Source organism: Rhodotorula toruloides, assembly GCF_000320785.1.
Source record: "Rhodotorula toruloides NP11 unplaced genomic scaffold Scaffold27, whole genome shotgun sequence".
Classification (NCBI taxonomy): Eukaryota; Fungi; Basidiomycota; class Microbotryomycetes; order Sporidiobolales; family Sporidiobolaceae; genus Rhodotorula; species Rhodotorula toruloides.
The window spans coordinates 1-26577 of record NW_015622987.1 but is presented as its reverse complement, the minus strand read 5'-3'; the positions used below and the strand labels follow the sequence as shown (position 1 = coordinate 26577).

At 62.4% G+C, this 26577-nt stretch overlaps 10 protein-coding genes across 10 annotated transcripts; 6 read left to right on the top strand and 4 right to left on the bottom strand.

Moving 5' to 3' along the window:
- Positions 1-1049: 1049 nt before the first annotated feature.
- On the top strand, positions 1050-3171 carry RHTO_04258 (V-type H+-transporting ATPase subunit B; the record flags this gene model as incomplete). Its single annotated transcript, XM_016417926.1, has 9 exons — positions 1050-1161; positions 1243-1289; positions 1349-1741; positions 1826-2058; positions 2119-2393; positions 2478-2577; positions 2640-2736; positions 2819-2890; positions 2956-3171. 9 exons carry the CDS (start codon positions 1050-1052, stop codon positions 3169-3171), a joined length of 1545 nt encoding a protein of 514 aa, XP_016270603.1.
- Positions 3172-3378: 207 nt separating this feature from the next.
- Positions 3379-4300, bottom strand: RHTO_04257 (uncharacterized protein; the record flags this gene model as incomplete). Its single annotated transcript, XM_016417925.1, has 4 exons — positions 3379-3573; positions 3628-3711; positions 3773-4058; positions 4119-4300. The coding sequence occupies 4 exons, from the start codon at positions 4298-4300 to the stop codon at positions 3379-3381; spliced, it is 747 nt and encodes a 248-aa protein (XP_016270602.1).
- A 113-nt stretch (positions 4301-4413) lies between these two features.
- On the bottom strand, positions 4414-5380 carry RHTO_04256 (uncharacterized protein; the record flags this gene model as incomplete). Its single annotated transcript, XM_016417924.1, has 6 exons — positions 4414-4493; positions 4550-4730; positions 4791-4925; positions 4988-5077; positions 5153-5284; positions 5339-5380. 6 exons carry the CDS (start codon positions 5378-5380, stop codon positions 4414-4416), a joined length of 660 nt encoding a protein of 219 aa, XP_016270601.1.
- A 380-nt stretch (positions 5381-5760) lies between these two features.
- Positions 5761-7705, top strand: RHTO_04255 (Rho GTPase-activating protein; the record flags this gene model as incomplete). Its single annotated transcript, XM_016417923.1, has 8 exons — positions 5761-6075; positions 6164-6313; positions 6371-6502; positions 6578-6729; positions 6792-6876; positions 6936-7005; positions 7068-7599; positions 7666-7705. The coding sequence occupies 8 exons, from the start codon at positions 5761-5763 to the stop codon at positions 7703-7705; spliced, it is 1476 nt and encodes a 491-aa protein (XP_016270600.1).
- A 611-nt stretch (positions 7706-8316) lies between these two features.
- RHTO_04254 (G1/S-specific cyclin PLC1) lies at positions 8317-9659 on the bottom strand (the record flags this gene model as incomplete). Its single annotated transcript, XM_016417922.1, has 2 exons — positions 8317-9485; positions 9545-9659. 2 exons carry the CDS (start codon positions 9657-9659, stop codon positions 8317-8319), a joined length of 1284 nt encoding a protein of 427 aa, XP_016270599.1.
- A 3235-nt stretch (positions 9660-12894) lies between these two features.
- On the top strand, positions 12895-13228 carry RHTO_04253 (uncharacterized protein; the record flags this gene model as incomplete). The annotated part of the gene is made up of 2 exons (XM_016417921.1): positions 12895-12977; positions 13042-13228. The coding sequence occupies 2 exons, from the start codon at positions 12895-12897 to the stop codon at positions 13226-13228; spliced, it is 270 nt and encodes an 89-aa protein (XP_016270598.1).
- A 705-nt stretch (positions 13229-13933) lies between these two features.
- RHTO_04252 (cytochrome P450, family 2, subfamily U) lies at positions 13934-16048 on the top strand (the record flags this gene model as incomplete). The annotated part of the gene is made up of 9 exons (XM_016417920.1): positions 13934-14186; positions 14250-14465; positions 14522-14703; positions 14760-14814; positions 14876-14988; positions 15047-15160; positions 15219-15471; positions 15551-15725; positions 15787-16048. The coding sequence occupies 9 exons, from the start codon at positions 13934-13936 to the stop codon at positions 16046-16048; spliced, it is 1623 nt and encodes a 540-aa protein (XP_016270597.1).
- Positions 16049-16313: 265 nt separating this feature from the next.
- Positions 16314-17594, bottom strand: RHTO_04251 (uncharacterized protein; the record flags this gene model as incomplete). Its single annotated transcript, XM_016417919.1, has 2 exons — positions 16314-17458; positions 17516-17594. 2 exons carry the CDS (start codon positions 17592-17594, stop codon positions 16314-16316), a joined length of 1224 nt encoding a protein of 407 aa, XP_016270596.1.
- Positions 17595-18119: 525 nt separating this feature from the next.
- On the top strand, positions 18120-22595 carry RHTO_04250 (anucleate primary sterigmata protein b; the record flags this gene model as incomplete). The annotated part of the gene is made up of 14 exons (XM_016417918.1): positions 18120-18839; positions 18919-19329; positions 19385-19588; positions 19668-19874; positions 19991-20203; positions 20265-20402; positions 20461-20607; positions 20665-21174; positions 21232-21321; positions 21377-21565; positions 21623-21780; positions 21841-21976; positions 22057-22424; positions 22496-22595. The coding sequence occupies 14 exons, from the start codon at positions 18120-18122 to the stop codon at positions 22593-22595; spliced, it is 3591 nt and encodes a 1196-aa protein (XP_016270595.1).
- Positions 22596-23192: 597 nt separating this feature from the next.
- Positions 23193-25772, top strand: RHTO_04249 (vacuole protein; the record flags this gene model as incomplete). Its single annotated transcript, XM_016417917.1, has 7 exons — positions 23193-23243; positions 23459-23514; positions 23613-23785; positions 23965-23983; positions 24080-24294; positions 24401-24677; positions 24860-25772. The coding sequence occupies 7 exons, from the start codon at positions 23193-23195 to the stop codon at positions 25770-25772; spliced, it is 1704 nt and encodes a 567-aa protein (XP_016270594.1).
- Positions 25773-26577: the final 805 nt, after the last annotated feature.

The following is a 26577-nucleotide window of genomic DNA, read 5'->3' as shown; positions in this document are numbered from 1 at the left end:
AGTCGTCGCCGAGCGTGGTTTGCCGTACATCGCATGGCATCGACAATGTGAGAACGGCGTGTGTCGAAAAGAGGCGAGGCGAAAGGCGCATGCCGTTGTGAGAAGTGGGAGAGCTCACACGCCATCCTGCGAAGCACGGCCACTGGTGGGCGAACCGCGAGGGCTCGGCCTAGCGAGAACCGTTTAGTGTGACTGCAGAGTTGTCTCGAGGGAGAAGCAGCGGTCGAGGGAAGAGATCAGCGACTCGTCCCGGAGGAATCGGGATGTCCGGCGGCCTTCCTCCTCTAGGGCCAGTCTCCGTCGACCGAACGCCCCAAGGATGCCCAACCCGCCATCTCGACCGTCCCGCAGACTCTGCTGAGCGATCAGCAGCGCGGGAAGCGGTCGTCGAGCGTGAGAGACGAAGACGGCTGGAGAACTGGCGCAAGCAGCGGTGGTTCGCCTGGACTCGCTGTAGCCCTTCCAGTACATCATCCAGAGAGCACAGCGTCACTGAAAAGCCAGCAAAAGAGGCGAGGTGACTGACAGGACTCCAACCCTGGCCTGCTCGCTTCCTCCTCCTCCTCAGTCTCGCTTCATCCGCTTGCTGCTTCTGCGATGGCGCCACACGACCCGCGCGTATCTAACAAGGAGGCTTATGCGTGAGTTGGGCTCGTCTTGGCGCAGGGAAGGCAGGAATGGCTCGAAGAGGGGGTCCCGCGAGAGGTGGACGGCGAGGACGGCGAAACAGCGCTCATGGCGGGTTGCGGCGACGAGTGGGTACCTTGACCGTGCGGGAGCAGATCTGGGACTTCTCATTACCCCCATCTGTTGCGGTCGCGGCGTCGTAGGCGGGTCCTCTCCGGCGTCATCACTTGCGGACGATGAGGACGATGGCCGGGTGCAGGGGGGCCGCTGGACTGTCCCAAGATCTCTATAAGCTATACTGACCGCCTGCGATTCCCTGCTACCCCCGCCTCGCCGTCGTCGTCGACTTGCACACCCTCCTCGCTCGCCCCCACCTCCCGCACCGTCCTCGTCTCTCTCAATCCGCGAACGTCCGCCTTTCCATGCCTGCACGACCATTCTACGCCGACGCATGCAGCATCAACGCGGCGGCGGCAGTCAGGCGGTACGACGTCAACCCTCGGCTCGACTATCGCACCGTCTCGGCTGTCAACGGTGCGTCGGGCACACGAGTCGTTCGCTTTCGCGTGGCATGGCATGCGCAAGGCTGACTACTCGTCGGCGCCCACGTCTCAGGTCCCCTCGTCGTCCTCGACAATGTCAAGTTCCCGGCCTACAACGAGGTGAGCCCGCCTCGGAATCTTCGCCCACACCGCACGCTGAGTCACTTCGTCGGCCACAGATCGTCGCCATCACTCTCCCCGACGGCACCGTTCGCGGCGGCCAAGTCCTCGAAGTGACCGGTCGCAAGGCCATCGTGCAGGTCTTCGAGGGCACCTCCGGCATCGACGTCAACGCGACGCACGTCGAGTTCACGGGCAGCAGCATGAAGCTCCCCGTCTCGGAAGACATGCTCGGACGAATCTTCAACGGTTCCGGCCAGCCTATCGACAAGGGTCCCAAGGTCTTTGCGGAGGACTACCTCGACATCAACGGGTCGCCGATCAACCCTTACTCGCGTATCTACCCTGAAGAGATGATTCAGACGGGTATCTCGACTATCGACGTCATGAACTCGATTGCGCGCGGGCAGAAGATCCCCATCTTCTCGGCGTCGGGTCTGCCGCACAACCAGGTGCGTCGCGAGCGTTGCGAGCTTTCTCTGCGTGCCCCTCATTCTTGGCCGTGCTGAGTCCGTGTCTTCGTCCCGTGCGCACAGATCGCCGCCCAGATCTGTCGACAAGCCGGCCTCGTCAACAAAGAGTCGACAGACCGCAACCCCGAAGGCGCGCCGACCAAGGGCGTCCACGACGGCCACGAGGACAACTTCTCGATCGTGTTCGCCGCGATGGGTGTCAACATGGAGACGGCGCGGTTCTTCAGGCAGGACTTTGAGGAGAACGGGTCGCTTGATAGGGTCTCGCTCTTCCTCAACTTGGCCAACGACCCGACGTGCGCAGCCTCTTTCCTCGCTCCGAGTGCACCCGCACTGACGTTCAGATTCGCCCGCAGCATCGAACGCATCATCACTCCCCGTCTTGCCCTCACCACCGCCGAATACTTTGCCTACCAGCTCGAGAAGCACGTCCTCGTTATCCTCACCGACATGTCCTCGTATGCCGACGCTCTTCGTGAGGTCTCGGCTGCGCGAGAGGAGGTACCCGGACGACGCGGCTACCCCGGATACATGTACACCGACTTGTCGACGATCTACGAGCGCGCGGGACGTGTCGAGGGACGCAATGGCAGTATCACGCAGATCCCTATCTTGACGATGCCTAACGACGGTGCGTGCGCGCTTGTCCACTGTCGGCGATGACTGCTTGAAGCGGAGCTCGAGCTGATCCTTTGTCGGGTGCTCCCTCGCGCAGACATCACCCACCCCATCCCCGACTTGACGGGCTACATTACCGAAGGCCAGATCTTCGTCGACCGCCAGCTGTACAACAAGCAGATCTACCCTCCAATCAAGTGCGTCCGCCCACGCCCGCTCCTTGCCGTCGACTTGGCTGACTCGCTCGGTCGTGCCGCAGCGTCTTGCCCTCGCTTTCGCGGCTGATGAAGAGCGCTATCGGCGAGAAGCTGACGAGGAAGGATCACGGCGATGTGTCGAACCAGCTGTACTCCCTGGTGCGTCCGACCCCCCAAAGCGGCGCAGCTCATGCATCGCTTATAACCGCTTCAGCTGCTGACTGCCCGTCTATTGACACAGTACGCCATCGGAAAGGACGCGGCAGCGATGAAGGCTGTTGTCGGTGAGGAGGCGCTGAGCTCGGAGGAGAAGGTGCGTTCCGCTCCGGTCAAGTTCTTACGCTTACGAACGCTTCGCTGACGCATTGACGCCCGCAGCTCGCCATCGAGTTCCTCGGCCGGTTCGAGAATGAGTTTGTCAAGCAGGGCGTCAATGAGAACCGCTCCATCTTCGACTCGCTCGACCTCGCATGGAGCCTCCTCCGCCTGTTCCCACGCGAACAGCTCAACCGTATTCCGAAGAAGGTCCTCGACGAGTTCTACTCGCGCAAGGCGAGCGTCGGCAGCCAGATCAAGCCCTCCAGCACGGACTGAGCAGCCGGAACGTCGCGCACCTAGACCTCGTCTCCTCCTCTCGCTGTACTTTCGTCGCTTCGCAGTCTTTCCGTTCGTCTCCATCGTATCATGTGCAACTCGTGTCTCTCTCACTCGACTTTGCGGTCTCGCCGGGAGGCTCGATAGGATGTATAGCAACATAGACGGGAGAGAGAGATACAGATGAACCACTACTCTTCGCTTTAGCTACTCGCTGTCCGCGTCAAGGTGGTGCTTCCTCCCCCTCAGCATAGCTGCTGCCTTCGCTTCTCGCGCATCTCGCGCCGCCTTCTCTCGCACGGCCGTCAAGACGCGGTTCATCACCGTCGCTCCGCCTGCGAGCGCCCCTTCGTCGACGAGCTCGACAGCCCGCTGCCATCCGCGGGACTTGAAGACGTCGTCCTGCGAGAAGAGTGTGAGTCGAAGTCATGGATTGCGCGGAAGGGAGGGACGAACTGCGTGGTCGACGATCCAGTCGATTACGCCGTCGCGCACGTCGGGGAAGGAGCGACTGAGCGAGGAGAAGGCCTCGAAGGCGGCCTGCACACAGAAGGATCAGCGAGATTCGAAAGACGAGAGAAGGCGACGTGAGCCAGCGCACCGTATCGACCGTCAGACTGCGTAGGATCGCCACTTTCGCCCGTTCGCGCAAGCGAACGTCGAGGTAGCGATCTGCCAGCCTGTAGAAGGCGTGCGCGCTGCAGCAAGGCGTGCCGTTCACGTTTACGTTCGTCTGCGCGGAGAAGGATGTTTGTTGACGCGCTTGGAGTTCCGGCGCAGGCGTCCCTGTGTCCTTGTAGACGTGTGCAAGGTATCGCGAGCGAGATGGAATCCATCCAGCCGCATCGTAGTACAGCGCATGTAGATAAGTGCGAAACGTCGCCCAGCTGCCGCAAAAACTCATGGTCAGTCGCTGAAAGCCTAAGCGTAGCAAGACAAACGCGCACCTGCAGTCGCTGATCTCGATTCTGTGCCACCGCTTCTGTAGCACCTCCTCGCCTAGCAGCCGTGCTGTCGTGTCGGCGATCGAGTTCGGGTCGTTAACGGTCGAAGTCGGCGACTGCGCAGCGCACTTGGGAGGCGATGTCGTTTCCGTCGACGTGGAAGCGTCATTGGACGCGCACGTCATCTCTACATCACCCGAGTGTCCGCTCTTGACCACCACGGAATCAATCGCTGCCTGATCCGACTCGTTGTCTTTTGGCGGCTAAACTCGGCAAACTCTTCAGGGTCGCCTTCAAATCAATCTTGCCAGTTCGGTATCTTGAGCGACGTGGGAAGGGCATAGTCTGCTGTGCCTTCTGCGAAGCCAGACTTGAAGACTGCGAGCGGTGAATGTCAGCAAACCGAGGGCAGGGAACTGGTCGACTGTTCTCACGGTCTGCAAAGTGAGGTGACTGCTGCACAAGTACGAGCTTGAAGGCGAACAGCGGCAGGCAGACGTTCGGGAAGGTGAAGGCGATATCGCAATAGAGCGGATGGTTCAGTAGCGAGGGTGGAACCCGAGCTGGAGTCGCCAAACACCCTTCTTCGAGTTGGACGGATAAATAGAGAACGGCCTGCAAGAGCAGTGAATGTTAATGCCTCGGAGTGGAGAAGAAAGGATCGAGATGACAGACCGAGGGGTCGTGACTTTCAATCACTTGTAGAGGGATGGCTCGAGGGTACGCCTTCTCGCCTTGAGTGTCAAAGTGGACATTGGACGTGTCCACAGAGGACCCTATGCGTTTGCTGCCGGCTGTTGACGACTTGAACTGATGAGATTCAAACCGGGTTAGTTCTCGCCACGCTGTGTGAACGACCTTGAATTCCGCACCTGCATAGTCACAGACGAGAAGGTGACGGGCTTTGCCAATTCATCGGCAGTGAGGAGGGATGCGCCCCAGTAGTCTGCCTCAGCCGGATCCTTTAAGCGGAGGTGGTGGAAGTGCTCATCTAGATTAGTATGGTCCATGTTCAGAGGCGAGATCAGCCCACACACATAGTAAAGCGCAAGCCTCCACCGGCCGGCATCGAAGGCTGGAGAGACCAGACGCCATGGCTGCTGGTCTTCCTTCGCCAACTTCACCGCGGCTTGCAACAAGCCGAAAATGACAGTCCAGGTTGCGATGCGCTGCGCGTAGAAAGTAAGGTAGTGCAGGCATATACCAGCAATGGTCTTACACACCCGCGCGTCCTCGGAGACCCCTCCCAGTTCCTTCGACAGCATGAGGGCCAAGATGAGCGAGCAGGCGGCGCGGCGGCCGGAAAGCACGAATGGTAGTAGCAGTAGGCTCTTGGGACGAAGTAGCAGTGTAGCAAAGCAGTCCAGCGCGAGTTGTGCGAGCGAGAAGTGAACGGTCCCGAGGAGAGAGTGGGGCCGGGAGGTTGGTAGAGTCGACCTCGCTCGACTGGCTCGAATGCGGGCGCTGTGGCCTCCGAGTACTCGCTAGACTGTGCTAGAGCAGCCCTACATCCGCACGACGCCTCTTGTCACCCGCTTCGTTCCCTCGACCTCCTCCCCACAGGCCATCTTCATCAGTTACCGTCTACCGCGACGCACACCGCTCGCCAGGCCGTACGACGTCGACGGAGGCGTCATCAGCACGAATGAGTGCGACTGAATGGGGCGGCACACTATCAGCGATGTTCGGTGTTGGCGGGAAGGCTCGAGGAGGAGCGAGCAATGGGCGGGAAGGAGGGCGAGGTGCAGCAACCGTGGCGGCTCCAGGCGGCTTGCAGCAGAAGCAGAAGACCGATGTACGCAGACGGCTCCCAGACTGGAGCGCGGGCGAGGCGGGAGAGGAAGTAGGGCATCCGAGCGAGGAGGACGGTCTCGAGGATGGGAAGGAAAATCAGGACTCGAGTGACTCGCAGCTCGAGGGCGATGAACTCGACAAACTGGCGGCGGCCATTCTGTGGCAGGTGCGTAGATTCCCTGACGAGGAGATGGGCGGCTTCCTTCTTCTCGCGCAGAGCGTTGGCAAGAACTGACTCTCCTGGTGCATTGCAGGCAGGAATCACGACAGACGCTTCCCCTCACCCGTTTCTCGTTGTCGCCGCGTCCCGAAGTCCCCCTTCGAGCGAGGTCTCGCATCCCGACTTGCTCACCAGACTGCGGCTACGACTCGAACAGTTCGCCGAGCGAGGGCCTTACTCAGTCGTGCGTACTCTTCAATACTCACAAGGCCGGGACGTGCTGACGGCAGTACGCGTCCAGATCCTCTTCGTCAACCCCGCCCCGAACAGCCCGTCGACGGCACATCTCGTCGCTGCTTACCTCGCCTTGTCTCGTACCGCGCGCAAGAACGTCCAGCACGTCTACGTCGTCGGTGGTGGCTGGTGGAGCAGTGTGCGTTAACTTCCCCTCCCTTCTTCTGATCTTTCGATTCGACCTTCCTGACCTCCCTTCTCTCGACTTGCGCAGATCCTCGTCACGCTCTTCTCGGCGACCCTCCTGTCGGTCCGGACCATCACCTCGCGCGGCAAGCTCGTGCAGTGCCCGAGTCTCAGCAGTCTCGCCGAGTCGGTCGGCGGCAAGGCGTTCGTGCAGATTGACGTTCCGCTCGAGATCTACGTGTGCGTCCTAGTGTCTCTCTCCACATGTTCCTGCCGCTCGCTGAGCACCTCCGCATCGCCAGCGCGAATGCCGCTGTCGAGAAGGCGATCAAGCTGCCTGAGGCGGACGACCAGGTTCCCCGGACGTTCGGCGTTTCGCTGGAACAGGTGCGCGGCTTTCGCTTCGATCGCTACGAGTTTCCGAGTTGAAAAGTCTCCGACTGCAGCTCGTTGGCAAGGACCGCAAGCGATTGCCGCGCCTCGTGCGCGACTGCCTCGCCGTGTTGGCTGCTGGAGGTGCGCACTTCCTCGCTTCGTCCACCTATTTAGGACTAACAAGCTTTTTCTGTCGCTCGTAGGCCCCGCCTCTGTCGGCATCTTCCGACGCTCGCCGTCCGCCTCGACCGTCTCTCACCTTGCCGCCGCGTACGACCGAGGACACCCCGTCACGCTCTCCTCGGCTCCGGACGCGCCATACATCGCTGCCTCGCTACTCAAGAAGCTCCTACACGACCTTCCGGACCCGTTCATCCCGCGCGACACCTGGGACGCCATCAAGGCTTGCCCGCTCGACGACGACCTCGCAGTCCCTTACCTTCGCACCAACTTCCTCCCTCTCCTTCCTTCGGCTTCTCGGCACCTCCTCTCGCGTCTCGTCTCCGTCCTGTCCGCCATCGCAGCCAACCACTCACACAACCTCATGACCTCTTCGAACCTTGTCATCTGCCTCTGTCCCGCATTGATGGGCGGACTCGGTGCGTCGCGCGATGAACTGGAGATGTGTCGCGTACCGGGGATGGAGGTGGGGAGTATGAGGGGACTGGAGACGATCAAGCGGAGGGAGAGGGCGGGGAACACGCTGGGAGGAGTGTTGAGAGTTATGATCGACCGGTGCGTCTGCTCCTTCGGGCGTGGTATCTCCGGCCGCTTTATTGACGCCTTTGCGACTATCAACAGGCAGAGCGACCTAGTCGACCCGCCCGAACCATCCGCCTAACCCTCCCTCGCCTCCGTACCACCTGTCGCATGGCCGCCCGACTCGCCCCAAGCCTCGCCCATACCCTTACCTCCGTCGGATACAGCGCCTCGGGAATCAGTAGATCGTCAGAACCTCGGTGTTGTAAGGCATATCTTCGCGACCTCCTGGACAGAGGTCCGGCTCCATCGAGTTGCCCTGCCCTTGTCCGTCAACTCTTCCTTCGCATGATCGCCTCGCCATGCGTCACGAAACAGCGGCGCAAGAGCGCCTGCGCTCTTCCGGCATCCGACCAGCAGATCTGCTCGCATCTCGACCAGCGAGAAGAGCGCAGCGAGACGAGGGATGCTGAACGAGTCAATCGTGATTGCTGAACGACCATGCGAAAACGGATATGCGGAACGAAAAGGAGGGAAGGGAAGCCCGCATCAAGCGGAGCGGTACGACAAGCGGGTTGCGGAGGGGGAGATAAATAGGACGGGCTGAGGATGGCTGGGATGATGGGGATACATGAGAGGTATGCACAGTGTGGAATGAGATGCGGCACAGCCGATGAAACCCAAGAAAGACCGAACAGAAGAACGAAATGGGCGCAGCCCGTGGAAAGAGGGAGAGAGAGGAGGGAGGCGGGATCACGCCCGCAGGTCAAAGTCGTGCGCGACGACGTCGACTGGTCGTTGGCCGCCCTGCTTCGATGCGCTCGAGCGCGAAAAGACGCCCTTGCCCTGCTCGTACGCGCGACTGAGGAAGCTCCCGCTCCGCTGAGACCGCAACGGCTCGTACGACGGTCTTCGCTCCGTGTTGGCGGTGATGACGAGCGGCTGGATCGAGGGAGGGACGTCGTCGGTCGGCGTGACGGGGAGCGAGGACGAGCCAGACTTGGCTGCGTTGCCCGAGTTTCGTCGAGGAGGGGTGACGAGCTTCGCGGAGGAAGAGGCGGGGCGGGTCGAGATGCGAGCGGATGAGCGGGGAGGAGTGCGAGGGTCGCAGTCCATATCCCGGTCGGAAAAGTCCGACTCGACATCCGAGAGTGTGCCGCCCGACGACTGCGACTCGGAAGGCGAGACGTGCGTCGGTTGCCGGGGAGGCGGCGCCGCGTGCTGTGGTCGCTGGCGAGGCTGGGGAGGCGAGGTGCGACGGGCGGAGGGAGGGGGAGTGAGGTAGCCCGACTGGTCGTGCGAGACGGAGCGGCGTTCGGGAGTCGAAGGCGCGCAGTGCTGCTGCTGCTGCTGCTCGCACTCGCGCTGCTGCTGCCGCTGCTGGGCGTAGTAGGCGGTCGTCGAGGCGTACTGGGCGCGAGCGGCCGAGGTGGACGGGCGGCGGAGGAAGGGCTCAAAGTGCTGGACTAGCTCCGACTCGTCCATGCGGAGGTCGTAGTCGAGGAGGAAGAGGAGTTGGCGCTCCATGAGGTTGACCTCGGCAGGCGAGAAGAGCGCGGCGTAGCGGGTCCAGTGCTTGTTCTTCGGCGACGAGTCGTTGAGGTACTTGGCGGCGGTGATGAGGACGGCGAGGAAGACGCGGTGGCGGGTGCAGTGCATGCCCTTGGCGACCTTGGGCAGGCGCGTCTTGAGGCGGTCGAGGTAGACGAGCGTGCACATGAGCGTCGGGACCTGGACGTTCGACTTCTGGACGAGGATCGTGATGAACGTCTCGAGGGGAGGAATGGCGGCGGCCGCGGCGTCGAGCGTCTGCTGCTGCTGGAAGCCGGCCTTGGTGGGCGTCGCGGGAGGAGAAGGGAGCGCGGCGGTCGGAGGAGGAGGGGCACACTGGATGACCTCGACGGCCTTCTCAGCAAGGTAGGCTGTCAAACGGGCGAGTCAGCGCGCGTTCTCCTCGTCGCAGACGACATCTCGAGCTCACCAATCATGTCCTGGGTGACGGGCGAGCGGACAAACTCGAGGAGGGCCGGGTCGTGCCATGCCTTGGGGATGAGCGAGGCAGGGTGACGGCGACCGTTGGTGTGGTAGACCGACATGGCGAGTGGAGCGCGGGATGTGGTCGGTAGCTGGTAGAGGGGAGAGCCGGTCGTCGAGTCGATGTAAGGCGGACGAGACTACGAGGAGCGGAGGTCGAGCGAGTGAAGGGAAGAGGAGAGAAAGGAGCGAGGGAGAGAGCGGATCGCTTGGGCTGGCTCGAGTTGGCTTGATGTGCGAGATGGCGAGTGTCTGCAATGGCATGCAGCCGTCAGCGGTGCGGATGGCTGAGGGTGCGGGCCTGCTCACCTCGCCCGGAGAGATGGCTGGGCGCGGAGCGGCGCGACGAGCGAGATGGCGGGGCTGGCGGGCGCTGGACGGACTGCAACGTCGAACGGGGTGAACGGCGTGGTGGACAGCGTCGAATGGGCGCGCACGGCGAGTTCAGCGGCGCATTGCACGGGCAGGGTCGACGAGGAGGAGCGGGACAAGGTTCGGAATCCGTTGGCCATCAGCGACGCGGTCCGGCACGCTCTTTGTTCTCCTCCCACACACTCGCAGGGAACGCTGCTCACCTTGCTGTGTCGCCTACGGGTCAACTTGGCTCGACTGACGCTCGCTGGCGGACAGACGATGCGCAAAGGCTCGAAGAACGAGGGGCCGCGCTGGGAAGGTGCTTCTCGTCGAGGTGGTCGTCAACGGGCTGCTGCTGCTGGGGCGTCGTAGCGTGCTGGACAGGCGGCAGGACAGCAGGGCAGAACGAGGGAGGAGAAGGCAGACCCAAGGCGGGCGGGTGGGCTCGACAAAGAAGCGCGGATTGCACTCTCCCTCTCTCCTCCTGCCTTCGTCCGGATTGATTGCCTGGTTCCTCGTGCCTGCGATCCTGCCCCGTCTGCGAGGGCCCAGGGCATCCCGCCATCAGCACGTCGCTATCGCTCAAGCGTCACCAGCGAACTTTGTCGTCCGGAAGAGGACATACGCCGTCGTCGACAAGGACCTGCCAAGTTCGGACCCGCACACCGGCTGCCGCCGCTCGCTTCCATTACCTCCCCTCTTCCCTTTCCTGGCTTGATTCGCGCGCCGACTACGATTGTTCGGCCGCCTGCCAGCCTGACCCGCCCGGCTTCGACGACCTGCTTGCGGACGCACAACGCTCTTTGATCGCTCGTTTCGGGCGTCGACGCATTGCAGAAGAACGTGCGACGGACAAAGGATCGTATGCTGCTGGCCGGGACGACGAGCAGGAGAACCGGAACCAGTGGCAGATCTTCTTGTCGCCCACACGTTCGCCGCGACGCTCCCATCCACCGTGTTTCCGACTACACTACGACCCATACTCGCAGCCGAGACACAGCAGCAGCGAGTTGGCGTCGTGCAAGCGCAGATCGGAACGTCTAGAAGGCGACGGATGGTGAGACGCTGCCGTTCCTTCGTGCACGCCGCTCGCCGAGCCTTCGCTTCCGCTGTTCTTTCCGCGCTTTGCCGGCGCTGTGCTGTTCTCTTGCTCCGCTCCTTCGTCCTGGCGGCTGGCGACTCGCTACTCGTCTCCTTTCCTGCTTTCGTTCGCCCCTCGAAGCGTTTCGCCAGCCCTGCGGGCGTTCTATCGCAGCACAGTGTCCGCTTCGCTCATCTATCATCGAATCAGGTTAGCCTCGTCTCACCCGCTACCCTCGCCCACTTCCGTTCGCCTTCCCTCCTCTCTCGCTCGCTCGCTTCCTTCGCGCCTCGCGCTGTCTCATTAATCACCTCGTTCACCATCGTACGAGTCGCTGCCTCGCGCTGAAGAACGCCGAGTCGGGTTCTGTGGCGCCCGCTCGGAAGAAGGAGGATGGCTGGACGACGGCTTCTTTCGAGGATGGAGGGCTTCGCTTGCCTTCTCAAGGCTCGATGGCGCACGCTGAAGCCATTTCACGACGATGGCACGACGGGCAACGCCTCCAAATGGCATTTGGCGACGCCGTCCCTACGCTTCGCCTCGAAACCTCCCCTTCCCTCGTCGGGCTTTCATGCCATCTTGCCCTCCTTCGCTCGAATGACAAATAGCTCGAACGAAGCTTGTTCGCCACTGTAACTCTGCCGCGCAATGTGTCCAGCCTCGACAGTGCTCGAGCAAAAAGAGAAGTGCTCCCGAATCCGCTAGCCCGCTTCGAGAGCAGATGGACTCGGCTCGTGCGCCGCTCGAGCGCTCGTGCGGACCGAGAGCGAAGCCACGGGTCTTCGGGGGGTTTGTCAGCTGAGCGGGCGGCGTTGGAAGCCGGTTCGTTCGAGAGGGAGCAGGCGACGGATCCGGAAGGTCGAGTCGGGAGAAGGCAGAGAGCGAGCGATTGCTGCGGCTCAGCTGGTGTGTAGATCAGCCCAATATCATTAGCTGGGTTGAATAGGCGGCGACGGATATGGTTGTAAGGCGCGGCGACAAAGGGCGTGTTGGCGCGAGGACAAAGACGGTCGCGTTGGAACAAAGAGACCTGTCCAGCGCTGGGGAATCGTAACGCCGGGTCGTGCTCCTGCATAGCGAGCGTGTCCTTGATCGTTGTTCGACCGGGGTCGGGCAGGAGCTGTGTACAAGCGACGGAGGGAACGAGGGCGTCGCAGTGCGCGGTCGAACGCCCGCCTGCTGTGCCGGAAGCGGGGGAAAGTACTCGTACAGTGCTGAGTACGTCGGACTCGGCTGCCGACAAGTCTCGCATTGATTAAAAGCCTCGCAGGCGGAGAGAGCGGGACGAAGCGATCGTGACAGAGTCGATGCGGCGAGCCTCCGTTCGAGTCGAGACAGCAGACACAGCAAGAGACAGCGTGTCCAGTAGTGCCTCGGTCGATGTCGACCGTAATGAGGCGACGAGTCGCCGAGCAGCAGGACGAAGCGAGGATCGCAGCGAGAGGTGCACGAGAGAGGTGCGGCAACGCTCGATGACCGCTCGCTTGGGTGCCTGCCCTCCATTATCACTGTCTGCCGTCCCGGTGAGCGATCCGAACGGCGTCCAAAGGCGACTGGTGAGTCGGGATGGGTCGCCTGGCGAGGATCGAGGCGAGGAGGCGACAGCGCGGCGTCAACAGCTTGTGCGGGCGTGCAAGTTGGATGCAGCCATCGAGAGAGTGTTCGAGCAGCTCAGCAGGCAGTAACGCAGCCCAGCAAGAGCGGTGCGAGGGGTCCAGGTTGGTGTGCTCGCCCAGCTCACCGCGCACGCCTCTCTCGCTCCTTCACCTCACTCGCTCACCGCAAACATCGCTCGATGCGCTCAGAGACACTGTCGCTCGAGTGCACGGACTCGTGATATGCACTGCTGAGACTCGCACCGCATGCGCGCGAGTTGCGGATGCCTCGCTCGACCGCACGCTTTTCTCGCCAAACAGGAGCGCTACTCCTCGACCACAACGAATTGGTGCGTCCTTCTTCACCTTTACATCTCCTCGGGATCGTACGAACTGACCCTGCCGAGCACACAGCTTCGCGCCGCTGTCCAGCGACCCGCTCCTCCCGAAACTTTGCACCCTCCGCCTCGATCCGCTCCTCAAGACCTGCTGTTCCGACCTGCTCGCACTCGTTAGTCTCCTCATCGACTGCGTGCACCGCTTCTCCAAAACTGCGCGCCCTTCATCATCCCCTCTCCCTCCTCATCCCCGCCTACTATGACTCTCTTCGTGCCTCCCCTCGCGGGACATTGCCCAAACGCACGCGGAGTTTATATGTAGGCAAGAGCGACGACCCTTCTATTTTGCCGTGCCGCGAGTCCACCCTTCCAGGGACGCCCAGATTCGCTGCCTCTTCAAAGAAGGACGACATGCCGTTTCAACGCCGCCAAGTTGCTGCCGATCCGATTGTCCGCCCGCCTTCTCGCCGACGAGTACGCATCGTACGCTGCTGTACTGTCTCAATGGCGGTTGAGGAGGAATAGCTTGGCGACGACTTTCGACGACGCAGGACATCCGCTTGGACCGGCGGGCCGTGTTCCTGCTCTTCCAAGCCCGCTCCTCGTTTCGTCGACAACTATGCTCACAACGCTTACTGTCGACGCGCACAATGCCAACCCGCTAGACAACGCCTGCATTCTAGCGGACATTGCCTTACCTCCGCCCTCTTGCGCCGCTTTACATCTCCCGCTCGGGCAGGTTTCTCCGGCGGCTCAGCTTGCGTCTCGGCAGGTTGCCACTCGCCTTGCTGCCGAGACTGCCTCGAGCGCGTCGTCGGCCGGAACGCAACACCCCACACCTGTCCCCGCGCTCGGAGTCCGGAGGAACCTCTAATCCCCCGGCTTTTCACCAGCTCGCTCGCTTCAATGCTCCGCTGCGACCTGGTTCACACGTCCAGCGTGTGGTATCCTGCTCGCTTTCGACGACGATGGCGACATTCAGCAACTCTACCCTGCCTCTCGCCGCCCTTCCCCCACTTCTCTCCCTCGGCTCAACTTCAACGACGACCACAGCCGTCCTTGCTGCGCTTGTCGCTGCTGCAGTGCTCTACGCTGCGACATCGAAGAAGCAGAAGGGTCCGCTCCCGCCTGGACCGCCCGGGTACCCCATCGTCGGCAACCTGTTCGACGTTCCGAAGAGCCGGCCTTGGGTCAAGTTTGCAGAGTGGACAGAGCAGTATGGTGAGCCGCGCGACGTTCTCGCCGTCTTCGAGACGTCCAGCTGACGCCGCACTGATCGCAAAGGCCCGATCTTCACCCTCAAACTCGGGCGCACGACCATGCTCGTCGTCGGCCGCGCCCAACCCGCCATCGACCTCCTCGACAAGCGCTCGGCCATCTACTCGTCCCGCGCGAGGCTGATCATGACCTCGGAGCTCGTGTCGAGGGGTCTGAGGATGACGTTCATGCCGTATGGAGACTTGTGGAGGAGGGAGAGGAGGTTGTTGCACCAGCTTACGAGTGCGTCCAGCGCCTTTCCGCCTCGCTTCCGGCTCCATTGACACTCGCATTTGCAGGTCCTGCCGCGGCATCGACGTACGAGGACATCCAGGAGCTCGAGAGCACACAACTCGTCCGCGACATGCTCAACACGCCGCAGGAGTACTGGGGCCACTGCCAGCGCTACGCCGGTTCGACCATCATGAATATCGCTTTCAACAAGCGCGCCAACTCGCCCAAAGAACCGGCTATCACGAGGGTGCGTCCGGCGTTGAGTTTCACAGGTCGGACGGAGTTGACCTTCTCGCCGAGCAGATGCGCGCTGTCAACGAGTACATGACCAAGACCGCCGTCGCTGGCCGCTACCTCGGTGCGTACAAGTTGTCCTCTTGGCGTCAATGGTCGCTGACAAAGCCTGTCTCGTCTCGTAGTCGACTCGGTCCCGATCCTCAAATACGTCCCCGAGGTCCTCGCGCCGTTCAAGCGTGAGGCTCGCGCCATCTTCAACGAGACGCTCTCGCTCTTCCAGTCGCATGTCGATGATGTGCGTCGCAGCCAGCTCTGCTCAACTTAGCTTCGACTGACTTGCCTCCGCTCTACAGGTCAAGAAGAACCTCGCCGAGGGACGCGACTCGCACTGCTTTACCAAGTACATCCTCGAGTCGCAGAAGGCGTACCAGCTCAAGGACGAGGAGGCGACCTTCTTGGCCGGAGCGGTGCGTTTCCTTCGCTTTCAAGGCCCTTTCGTCCTGCTCATCCTCGCATCGCTTGTAGATGTACGGTGCTGGTTCCGACACGACCGCTGATGGCATCGCAACCTTCATGATGACCATGATCACACACCCGGACATTCAAGCCCGCGCCCAAGCCGAACTCGACAAGGTCGTCGGCCGCGCTCGTCTCCCGACTTTCGCAGACCAGCCCGACTTGATCTACTGCGGCGCGATCGTGAGGGAGATCTTGAGGTGGAGGACGGTTATTGCGGGTGGATTGGCGCATGCTTCGACCGAGGACGACTGGTACAATGGTGCGTTCCGCTTCGCTCTTTCTAGCTCCTTTCGCTTCCCAGATGTCTCTCGCTCACTCGATTCGTTCCCTCACCGCAGGCTACTTTATTCCCAAGGGCACCGTCGTCCTGCCGAACCACTGGGCGATCCACCTCGACCCGGAAGTCTACCCCGAGCCGGAAAAGTTCAACCCAGACCGCTTCATCAAGGACGGCAAGCTCGTCGGGACCAAGTACAGCGATGTCGGTCACCACGGCTACGGTTTCGGACGTCGGTGCGTTCCAACTTCGCTCGTTCGCGACAGGGAGTGAGTGCTGACGACAAAGCGCACGCAGCGTCTGTCCGGGCAAGCACATCGCCGACCGCAGTCTCTTCATCGTCTTCACTCGTCTCCTCTGGACGCTCAACTTCCGCCCCGCGATCGATCCAGCAACGGGCAAAGAGGCGCCGCCCTCGGTCGATGCCTTCTCGGAGGGCTTCTCGTCGCACCCGCTGCCGTTCACTGCGAGGATGGAGCCGAGGGGCGAGTGGGTCAAGGATGTTGTCGAGGCGGAGTGGAGGGAGAGGGAGCACGAGTTGGAGGTTGCGGGCAAGTGAGGCGGAATGTGTATCTCGGGCGGTGTTTTCCGCGTTCTCAGCTGTGTATACACTTTGCAAGGTCGTTGCATTCGTCTCCATCTCTCGTGAGGCCAGAGGATGCGGGAGAGGCGGCAGCTCGTGAGTTCATTGCTCAGCAACGACTAAACAGTTCTAGACAAACGGCGCACAGCGCTCGAATAACGTGAAGGGACGGGGAAGAAGGCTAGCTTCGTGATGTGATCGTGAAGAGAAACCTCGCTAGGAGGGGAGAGTGGAGCAGGCATCAAGCCTTGAACCATTGCGTCGCCGCGACCTTTGCGGCGCGCTCATGCTGGATCGCCGCACGACGACCAGGCTGCATCCTCCGGCGCTCGAAGGCCGACTTGACGTTCTGGAGAGCGGCGGAGGCGGTCGCAGTCGACGGAGGAGGAGAGGTAGGGAGTGCGGCGGAGGAGGGAGTCGGCTGGGCGTCCGTCGAGGACGAGAGGAGCGAGGCGGAACCGGCCGCCTTCGGGTTGAGGATCGTCGTCGAGACGGTCGAGGAGAGGGAAGCGGTGCCGACCGGACCGGGAGTGGCGATGCCCGGAGCGGCGACGAGGGTGACAGTCTGAGTGACCGTCTCGGTCGAGATGGACTGCTTCTTCTGCTGCGCGCGGGCGGCTGCTGCGTCGCCAAGAGTGCCGTTCGGTGCAGAGCGAGCGTCTCCAGTGTAGGGCGAGTTGCCGTCGGCCGCCGAGGCGGGCGTAGGGTTAAGGAGCATGGTCGAGTAGGCGGTCGTCGTCGGCTCAGCCGAGTCGGACGCAGATGTGGGGAGGGCAGTGACGGCCGGCGAGTAAGGCGAGTCGGAGAGGGCGGCGACGGCGGCAGAGTAGGCGGAAGCCTGGGCGTCGGCGAGGGTGTAGTTCATCGCGCGCGCCTCGAGGACGGCAGCGCGCTTGGCGGCCTTGCGGCGCTGAAGCTTGACGTTGATCGGGTAGTCGCGCTTGGCGGCCTCGGCGCGGCGCTGGGCGTGCGTCGAGCGGTTGAGCTTCTTGAGCGGCGCGCCGCGGCGAGGGAGCTTGTTGCCGTTGCGGCGGCGCTTTGGGTGGGCAGCCGAGCGCTTCTTGAGGGAAGACGAGGGCGAAACGGGCGCGGAGACGGTGAGCGGCAGGGCGGTGAAGGTTGCGGGTGCGGCGGGGACGGCGCGGCCGAAGAGGGAGCGGACGACGCGCGAGAAAGTCGAGAGGGTCGAGTCGCGCCGGCGCGAGATCGAGGTCAGGTTGATCGTCGAGTTCTTGATCCCGCCGGACGAGCCGGGGTGCGAGGACGTCGAGGCGTCGACGACGATCGAGTGGTCGCCGAGAGAAGTGCCAGAGCGGGCGACGTGGTGGTGCGTGGCGATGTGGGCGCGGCGAGCAATCGTCGAGTGAGAGCGCGAGGTAGGGAGGGCTGCATAGCTCCAGGGTCAGCGCGAGTTGCAAGAGGAGGAGCGGGAGAGGAGCGCACCTTCAGCCTGTCCGGCAAGGAGTGCGGCCGATGCCACCAGGGCGACGGTGAAGGTCGAGGTCGAGGGAGTGCAGACCATCGTGTAGCAGGCGGTGCGAGGTTGAGTTCGAGAGAGGCGAGAGCAACCGGTGCTTCGAGAGAGTCGAGTGAGAGGTGAAGGAGGGAGAGAGAAGGAGAGCGAGAGCGGCGAGCCTTTGAGCTGGGCAGAGATGGCTTCGAGTGTCCTGCCATTGCGTCCTGAACAGCAAAGATGGCGCCTGCAAGCGAAGCAGCTCGACGAGGACGAGATGGCGGGAGATGGCTGGACGAGGGTGAGAACAGCGAGCGAGATGGCGCGGCAAGTCTGAGCGTGTGTGTGGCGGTCTGCACGTTCTACTGCGTCACTCTAGCAAGCCAATCCAGCCAGGCGAAGCGGGGCGTGACCGTGAAGAGCCGGGGAGGGAGAGAGGAGCAATCAAGCTGAATACAAACTCGGGCGTAATGAGTTGAATACAAAGTGCCGTCTAGTCGGTTGAATACAACTCGTTTGTATTCGCTTCTCATCACTCAACAGTACGCTCTCACCCGCTTGGACTGCCGCTGGACTGCTTGACGCTGCGTGCGCATGGCCGCTGCACTCGACGCATCGCTCGCGTCGTCGACCGCGTCCGCCGCCGCCGCCGCCGCCCCTCGTCCCGACCTGACCCTCCCCTCGTTCGCGTCGTCGTTCCGCTCAGAGTACTACGAGAAGCCGCCGCCGGGTATCACGCAGGCGGACTGGATCAGGCTTGCGAGGCGCGGCACGGACAGGGCAGACGAGACGAGCGCGGCGGGAGACGGGGACGACGCGAGCAGCTTGTTGGATGAGGAGATGCCGGCTCGCAACGGCGCAGGAGGGCGCATGGACGCGTCGTACGAGGACGAGGAGGATAGTCTGGGCTACGGCGCGCAGGGAGCGAGGGCCGCGAGCGCCTTGTCGTCTCGCACGGCGGGGTCCAACACGACCGGCTCGCGACATGCGTCTGCCTCGACCGCCGTGACTTCGCAGCCTTCGCCTTCCTCTCGCACTACATTCGACGAGTCGGCGACCGCGGACGACGTCTCTGTCTCGACCGAGATGGACTCGCGGAGACGAGCGCCCGAACCGAGGAGGGTCGACAGCTTGATGGACCTGTCTTCGGCGACGACGACGCAGACGGCCGACGAGTCGAGCTTGAGCAACATGTATGGCGGGGCGGGGCTCGGCGGGTCGATGGCGCCGTCGCAGCAGAAGAAGGGCGGGGCGGGCAAGGACAGGCTCAAGGCGCCCGGCGGGGGAGCGATGTCGCTGCGGGAGCAGGAGAAGGTGCGTGGCGTCCCTCGCTTGCGCTTATATATTTGCGGCGCGGTAAGGCCAAAGCTGACCTGAACTTCCCGCCATGCAGGTCATCGACGAGCTCAAGAAGGACAACTTTTCGCTCAAGCTCAAGCTGCACTTCTACGAGCAGCGTCTCGAGAAGATGGCGCCCTCAGCCGTCGAGCAAGCTCTCCGCGAGAATATCCAGCTCAAAGTCGAGTTCCAGACGCTCCGGACCGAGTTGAAGCGGTACAAGAAGCTGTTGATCGAGGGCGACAAGGCGATTCAGAACCTTACGAGGGAGAGGGACGAGGCGTTGCAGGGTGCGAAGGGAAAGGGAAGGGCGTCGTTGGGCGGGAACGCGTCGGCGAGGGAGCGCGAGTTGGAGAAGCGGTTGCAGGAGCAGGAGGAGCAGCGGGACCTGTGGGAACGCAAGGCGCGCGAGTTGCACAAGGAGAACAAGCAGATGCGTGGTGGTGCGGGTGCCGACGAAGTCGAGGTGCGTCTGCGGCGTTCCTCACCTCTCGCCCTCGGCTCACCCTCGCTTCGAACAGGACCTTCGCAACCGCCTCTCGGACGCCGACTCCGAGTCCGACCTTCTGCGACGACAGCTGACGGACGCACATGACGAGCTCGACGAGTTACGGCAGGAGGTGGCGGACATGCGGATTGAGTTGGCGGACCAGGTTGACCGGAGCGGGGTCAGCGACGGACGAGGGGCAGGGCGGGTCAGGCAGGAGGTCGAGAAGCTGGAGCAGGTGCGTGCAAGTCCTCTGTCTATCGGCTTGCACTGCTTTGAGTCGCTGCCAACGATTGACGTTCGTACGCTTCGCGCAGGACAACGCAACGCTTCGCTCGCAGCTCTCGGCGCAGCTCACGATGTTGTCGACCCGCAACGACGAGAAGAACGAGTTGCAGGCGCAGGTCGAGGACCTCAAGGCCGAGCTGGACGCCGTCGAGGGGGAGCTAGAGGCGGAACGGAGAGAGCGGCAGCGGAGTCGGGGAATGGGCGTGGACGGGGGTGACCGCGAGGAGCTGGAGAAGGTGCGTCTCTCGCTGTGGAATACGCCGCGTGCGCGTCCACTCGCACGCGGACAGGCTGGCGCGCCCATTGTGAGAGCCGTACTGACTGAGCCGCTTACTCGCACTCGCACTCGCAGGAACTCGACTCGCACCGCGACCGCGCCTCGTCCCTCGCGCTGGAACTCGAAGACGTGCGCGCCGCTCTCGACGCAAAGGAGCGCGAGATCGAGGAGTTGCTTGCGGAACTCGACGAGCGGGAACAGGTGCACCAGGAGGAGCTCGGGAAGGTTGCCGACGAGTGGCGAGATGAGGTGGAGGATGCAAGAGAGAGGGAACGGGAGGCGAGACAGGTGCGTGCGACGTCTGCTCAGCACCCTCGCAACCTCTTGCTCACCTCGTCCATCTGCGCAGGCCCTCGTGGAGAAGGATGCTGACGTGGAGGAGTTGGCGGACAAGGTTGAGGCGCTCGTGCGAAAGGTCGCGGAGAAAGACGCCGAGCTGCAGGCCGAGCAGGACGAGACGGCGGCGCTGACGCATGACCTGAAGAAGGTGCGCGGTCCGCTCCCTTCCACCGAGGTCCTCGTCCTAACGCTTCTCCCCCCTTCAGCTCGGCGCGCAAATCTTCCAGCTCGAGGAAGAGGCAGACGAGAAGGACAAAGAGGTTGACGAGCTGCGGCGAGAACTCGAAGCGGTCGACAAGGAGCTCGAGAACAAGGTGTCGGTCCATGAGCAGGTCGTCTCGGCGCTTAAGGAGGTGCGCTCAAACTGACCCTCGTCTCCTCGCTCGTATGCTAATTCATCGCCTTTGCAGAAACTCTCCGGGCACAAGTCCCGCCTCTCGGAACTCACCATCCAGCACGAGTCGTCGACGAACGAAGCCGCCTTCTTGCGATCCAAGGTCGAGGACCTTGCTCTCGCGCACGGCAAGCTCGAAGAGCAGACGCGCTCGGACGCTGCCGAGAAGGAGCGGCTGCAGAGCGAGGCAGACGAGATCATGCGTGCCCTGCACAAGGAGGAGGAGGACCGCGAGGCTATCGAGGCCGAGCTGTCGAGCGTCAGGGCGAACGTGCAGCGACTGCAGGGCGTTTTGCAGGACCGCGAAAAGGACGTCGTTGACCTCCAACGTGCGCTCAACGGCCTCGAGGCTTCGTCGCGGCGTATGGGCCAGGACGCCTCGTCCGACAAGATCGCGCTCGAGCTCGAGATTGACCGCGTCAAGCGGGACTTGGCGCGCGCCCAGCAGGATGCGCAGCTGACGAGGGAAGAGCTCGACGAGCGGATCGCCGAGAGTCGCGAGAAGGATGTCAAGATCGCGAACCTGGTCAGTTCCGCGCGTTTCCAGCGGTCGTCGTCGGTGCTGACGGGCTTACGCTCGCAGGACGCCGAGAAGAAGGACCTGTCGATGCAGCTCGCCTCGTTGCGGCAGACCCACATTACGCTGTCTGACAAGCACGACGTCGCGACGAAGGTGCGCTGCGCTGTCGTTTGACAATCGGCTTCAGCTGACGATAACGTTCGCGCAGACCCTCCGCGAGACGCAGCAGGAGCTCAACAACGCCCGCGACCGCCTGCGGCATGTCGAAGACCAGCTGAACACGGACCACCGCTCGCTCACCAAGACGGAGAACCAGTACCGCGACCAGCTCAACGAGCGCAACACGCTGCTGCTCACCGTCTACCAGGCGGTCGACAAGATTGCCGGATCCGACAAGGTGCGTTCGCGTTGTCCTCGCGTATGACTTCGTTCTCTGACGGTTGTCGTCTCGCAGCGCAAGTCACCCTCGCTTGCCGAACCGCCAAAACCCTTCTCCAACTTTCCCGTCTTCCACGAGCGCCTCCTCGACCGCCTCAAGTCGGTCAACCAGCTACACATGTCTTTCGAGCGACGGACGAAGGAGCTCGAGAACAAGTTCTTCGACCAGCTGCAGTGCGTTGTGGCCGTCGTCCAACGTAGCGCCCTATCGCTGACCAGGATCGTTTACCGCAGAGCCCTCAAGCGCCAGCAGGACAACCGGCACAAGCAACTCGACCGTTTCGAAGCGTCCCTCAAGACGGCAACCGAGGCGCAGAGGCAGTGGCGGCAGCGGGTGCAGCAGAAGACGCTCGAGTTGGAGAATGCCAAGGTGCGTCGACGCGATTGTTTGGCTGGCTTCCGTCGGTCCATATCGAAGCTGATCTCGACGTTCCTGTTATCGCTTCGCAGGCCGAAGTCGCCTCGCTGCAGTCGCAGCTCGGCTCACTACGACGGTCGCCCAATCCGAACGCCTCGCCCAACCCCAACTCTCCCCGACTTCCCGGTTCTCCCTCCTCCGAATCTGCCCTCCTCGCCCGCCTCCGAACCGCCGAGTCAAGCGTATCCACCCTGCAGCGCCGCCTCACCGCCACCCAAGCACAGCTGCACGACGCTGAACAGCGACTGGGCGAACAGCGGAGCAAGTACGGCGTCGCCGAGGGCAAGTGGGAGGCTCGCGTGCGGGAACTCGAGCAGCGCGTGCGGAACGCCGAGGAGAAGGTCAAGCGCGAGAGGCAGGGCGCGAAGGAGCGTGTCGGAGAGTTGGAGGCTGAGGCGAGGTGCGTCCCCCGAGTCGCTTTCTTTCGCGTTCGAGCTTTGTTGAATGACTCGCTGTTTTCGTTCTCGACAGACGCCTCCGCGAGAACATCACGGACGCCGCACGGCGGGCGCAGCAGCTCGACGGTGTGATCGACAGCCAGGCGAAGAAGACGCCCGCCTCTTCCGCCTAGTTCCGGCCAATTCTCGCTTTCTTTCGTCGTCGGCGATACCCCTAAATTCGTCTTTCTCTGTACTGTCCGTTATCGCCTGTCTTTACGCGACCTTCGAGTCGTCCGCCTTTGTCATCCCTCGACTCCAGGTCTCCTCCGCCTCTCGGCCTCTATCACTGTAGTTGTACCAGCCAGTGCAAGTCCAGTAGACACTCTCGAGACGACGCGCGCTTCAGTCGGGCCCACAGAGCGAGAGTACAGCTCGTCGTCCTCATCGCGCTGCCCTTGTTCTCCTCGACTCTGCTCACACTCGCTCGACTCGCTCAGACTGCGCTGAGACTGCCTCGACTGCTAGACTGAGATCTGTACAGCTACTCTACTCGCCCGCCACGTCCTACGACCACCGTTCGCCTTCCCTTCGCCTCCTCTCTCGTCCATCAACTCCGAGGACGTTGCGCAGCCTCTCTCGCCGGCTCGCACACCTTGATCGACCTCGCAACCGCCTTAACACTCGACTTGACACGTCCACCGCCCTCGCCGAGCCGCGCCAACTCGCCGGCGAGCTAGACGAACACAGCCGGACGCGAGGAGTAACGGTCGGCGAAGCCTGAGCGGACGATGTGCTGCTCATCGGCGAAATGGAAGCGTGAGGTCGTGCCGGACCACAAGGTGCGTGGCACGTCTCTCTCAGCGGTCTGGTGGGTGCAGCGGGCAGGGAGGGCGATTCTCGGGGGGTCTCGCTGTGGTCGACTGCGCAGCCTGGGGGACAGCGACTCTGGATCCTACCGGGTCGTACAGAGAGAGTACTGGAGCGTGACGATTGGGATGCAGGCAAGGCGGGATCAGCGGACGCGGACTGACTGAACTTCCACCCTCGCGAACAGTTCGACTTTATCGACGTCAGCCAGTTCCGCAGCCGGTCGTGCGGCTCTCGCCTGAGGTGCGTAGTGCGCGATCGTTGCCGTAGCCGCCGTGGAAACAGCTCCTTGCGGCTGCCTACCTTCCGAGATCCTGCGCTGACTTTCTCTCCTCGCACAGCTTCGCCCTATCCTGGTTCTTCTTCTTCATCTCCCTCGCCGTCTACGTCGCCGACACCTACACCCTCATCGCCTTGCTCGCTTCGAACCGATGGTCCGGCCAGATCCTCCAGTCTGAAGCCGCGCAGGGCGACACCAAGTCGAGCAATGTCCTCGAGGTCCCGTTCAACATCGGTGCGTTGAGTTGGTTCTGGTTCGCGCAGAGAAGCGGCGAATGAAGTTGACGCGGTGTGAGGCGCCTGCGAGCGTTGAGGACTTACGACACGAGGAGTGCATGGATCTGCGTCAGCTCGCGCTGAAGATTGAGGGCAGTTCCGCTGACTCTTACCCCGGTCTTTTGTGGCCTCTCGCAGGCAAATGGATCTTCTTCGGGTACGTCAGCTCATTTGCTCTCTCCTGTCGCGTTGGCGGGTCTTTCGCGACCTTGGCGTTTGCGAACTTCGCTGACGCTCCCGCTTTCTGCTGCAGCTGCATCGTCTTCTCGTACCTCCTCCTTCTCTGGGAAGCCCGCAAGGCCCGCGCCATCGTCAAGTCGCGCGACATCTCGTACGCCTTCACGAACGTCATGGCGCACGAGTGGTACGCCCTCCGCTCGTACGACCACCACTGCTTCTTCGGCCAGATCGAGGAGTCGAAAAAGAAGAAGGACTCGGTCGCGTTCTGGGTTTTCTTTACGTTCAAGGGTGAGTTCGGTTGGCGGTTGCTGGCTTCTCCCGCAGGAATTGGGTTCTCTCCAGTTTTTGCGCGATGCGCAGCGGCGTCTGTCGCTGACCGATTCGCATCTCGCAGGCTGGAAGGCACTCCTACTTTGCGACGCGCCCCGCCAGGTCATCAACGCCATCACGCTCTGGAGTTTCGGCAAGTCGCAGAAATGGACGACCGACTTTAGCGTCTACTTCTCCGGCTCGCTTATCAAGAAGGTCGCCTTGATCACCATGTCGTACACGGTCATCATCTTTGCCATCTCGGCCGCCTGCCTCCTCGTCGCCTCGATTATCTACGTTCCGCTCCTCTGCTACATCCAGGGCAACTTGAAGGAGTACTGCTGCCACAAGGTCGACAAGCGGTGCGTGCGGGCGTTCTTGCATGTGGGCGAGCTATCGCTGACCGAGTTTCTCGTCCTCTACTCGTCGTCGCCTGTCGCCTTCTGCGTCCTCCTCCGCCATCAACTTCCCGCAACTCTCTCGCACTTCGCACATCCCGACATCACCCTTCACGCTCGTTCTCCCCCACTCGTCATGCCCACAGCATTGCCGAGTTGATGAAGCGCAAGGCGAAGCGGCGGTTGAAGCAGGAGCGCGAGCTGGAGGAGCGAGAAGCGCGCGGCGACTTCCGCCATCTCAAGGGTCGCGCACCTCGCCCGCAGCCGACTCTTCCAAAGATCGGTCTCGCCGACGACGACCTCGTTTCGGATGTCGGCTCGGTGCGCGGCGAGAAGTACGCGCCCGACTCGTTCGGCTACCCTCCCTCGATTCCCTACGGCAACTCGGTCCCGTACGGCCTCTCTCGCCACGCGCCGTATCCCTCGACGACCGACGTCCAGTCGCTCAAGGGCGGACAGGGCTACTCGTACGCCGAATCGGTCTCGTCGCACGACGGTCTCGCAGCACGGGCTCAGCCGATGGGCTATGACGGCAGCTACTCAGGCAGCGGTCTCGCTGCGCAGTCGATGTCCCGCCTGCCGTCGTATCGCACGAATCCGAGCAGCGGGAACCTCACTCGCGAGATTGCGTACGAGCGCGACGACCGGTTCGTTGACTACGACGCACAGGAGGACCTCTACGGTGCGACGGGCTACCAGCAGTACGGCCAGGAGTATTTGCCGTCGCCGCGGAACGAGAGTCGGACAGGCGGGCGTGACGAGCGGGAACGGGACGACGGCGCGCGGTACGGCGACAAGCTCGCCTCGCTCGATTTTTCCGGCGCGGCGTACGGTCAAGGCTATCGCTCCGAGACGCCTGCGCTCGACCAGTCCCTCGCAAGCCGGACAGGCGAGTACCAACCTCCGTCGCGGCAGAACCTCTACGAGCGCGCCGAGCGGCACAACAACGGCTCGAACACCGGGCACGCGGGATCCTTCTCGACGGCGTACGGAGGTGCGCATGGGGGAGCGTACGGCGGTGCGTACGGAGGTTGGGAGGAGAACGGGCCGTATCGGTAGAAGCGCAACTCGCGAGCTGGACTTGCGGGCGTTTGTTGTAATTCATTCGAGCTCCCTCGCGCGTGTGTTCTTGCTTCGCGCGGTCGCTATGGCTGTGAGATTGTCGAGTCTTGGCAAAGGATGCGTGCGTGTATTGTCGGCGAGTGAAATTGCGAAAGCGCTACAATGCAAGTTCAAGTCCTGACGGGCGAGTAGAGGCGTGTCGAGCGCAGTGAGGACATAAGGGCATCAACGAATTGTAGTGAGGGATGTGGCAATGTGAAGCAGGTGGGGGAACATGCATGAAAGGCCTGTACTGCGGGAAAGTCTGCGGTGCACACCGAAGATCGAGGATTAGCGGAGGAGAACGCACGGCAAGACCGCTTTGACGCCTCAGGGTGCTATCGGGGTCCGTTGGTTGTGGAGAGGACCGCGGAGATCATGAACGAACAGCTTGGAGGCGTCCGAGGTTGTAAATCGACTCGCCTGCTTCCGGACCCGCCTTCCTCGTTCCCACTGACCTGGCTCTAGCCTCGAATCTCGCCGAGCCTTGTAAATCTTCTCGCATGGTGCTGGCGTGGAGAAAGCGGGCGTGGGAAGCAAAAGAATGGGACTGCAGGAGGAAAGGGAACGGCACTGGTTGAAGATGCGAGTGCGAGTGAATGAAGAATGGCAGGATCAGCAGAACGGCGTCGTGCAGTCAGTAGGACGTGTGATGCGTCGCTGTGAGCCGCAGAACGATCGGCGAGACTAAGATTGCCAAGGGAAACCAGCGAGTGAGCGAAGAGCAAAAGGAGAGCCTTAGGGTTAGGGTTAGGGTTAGGGT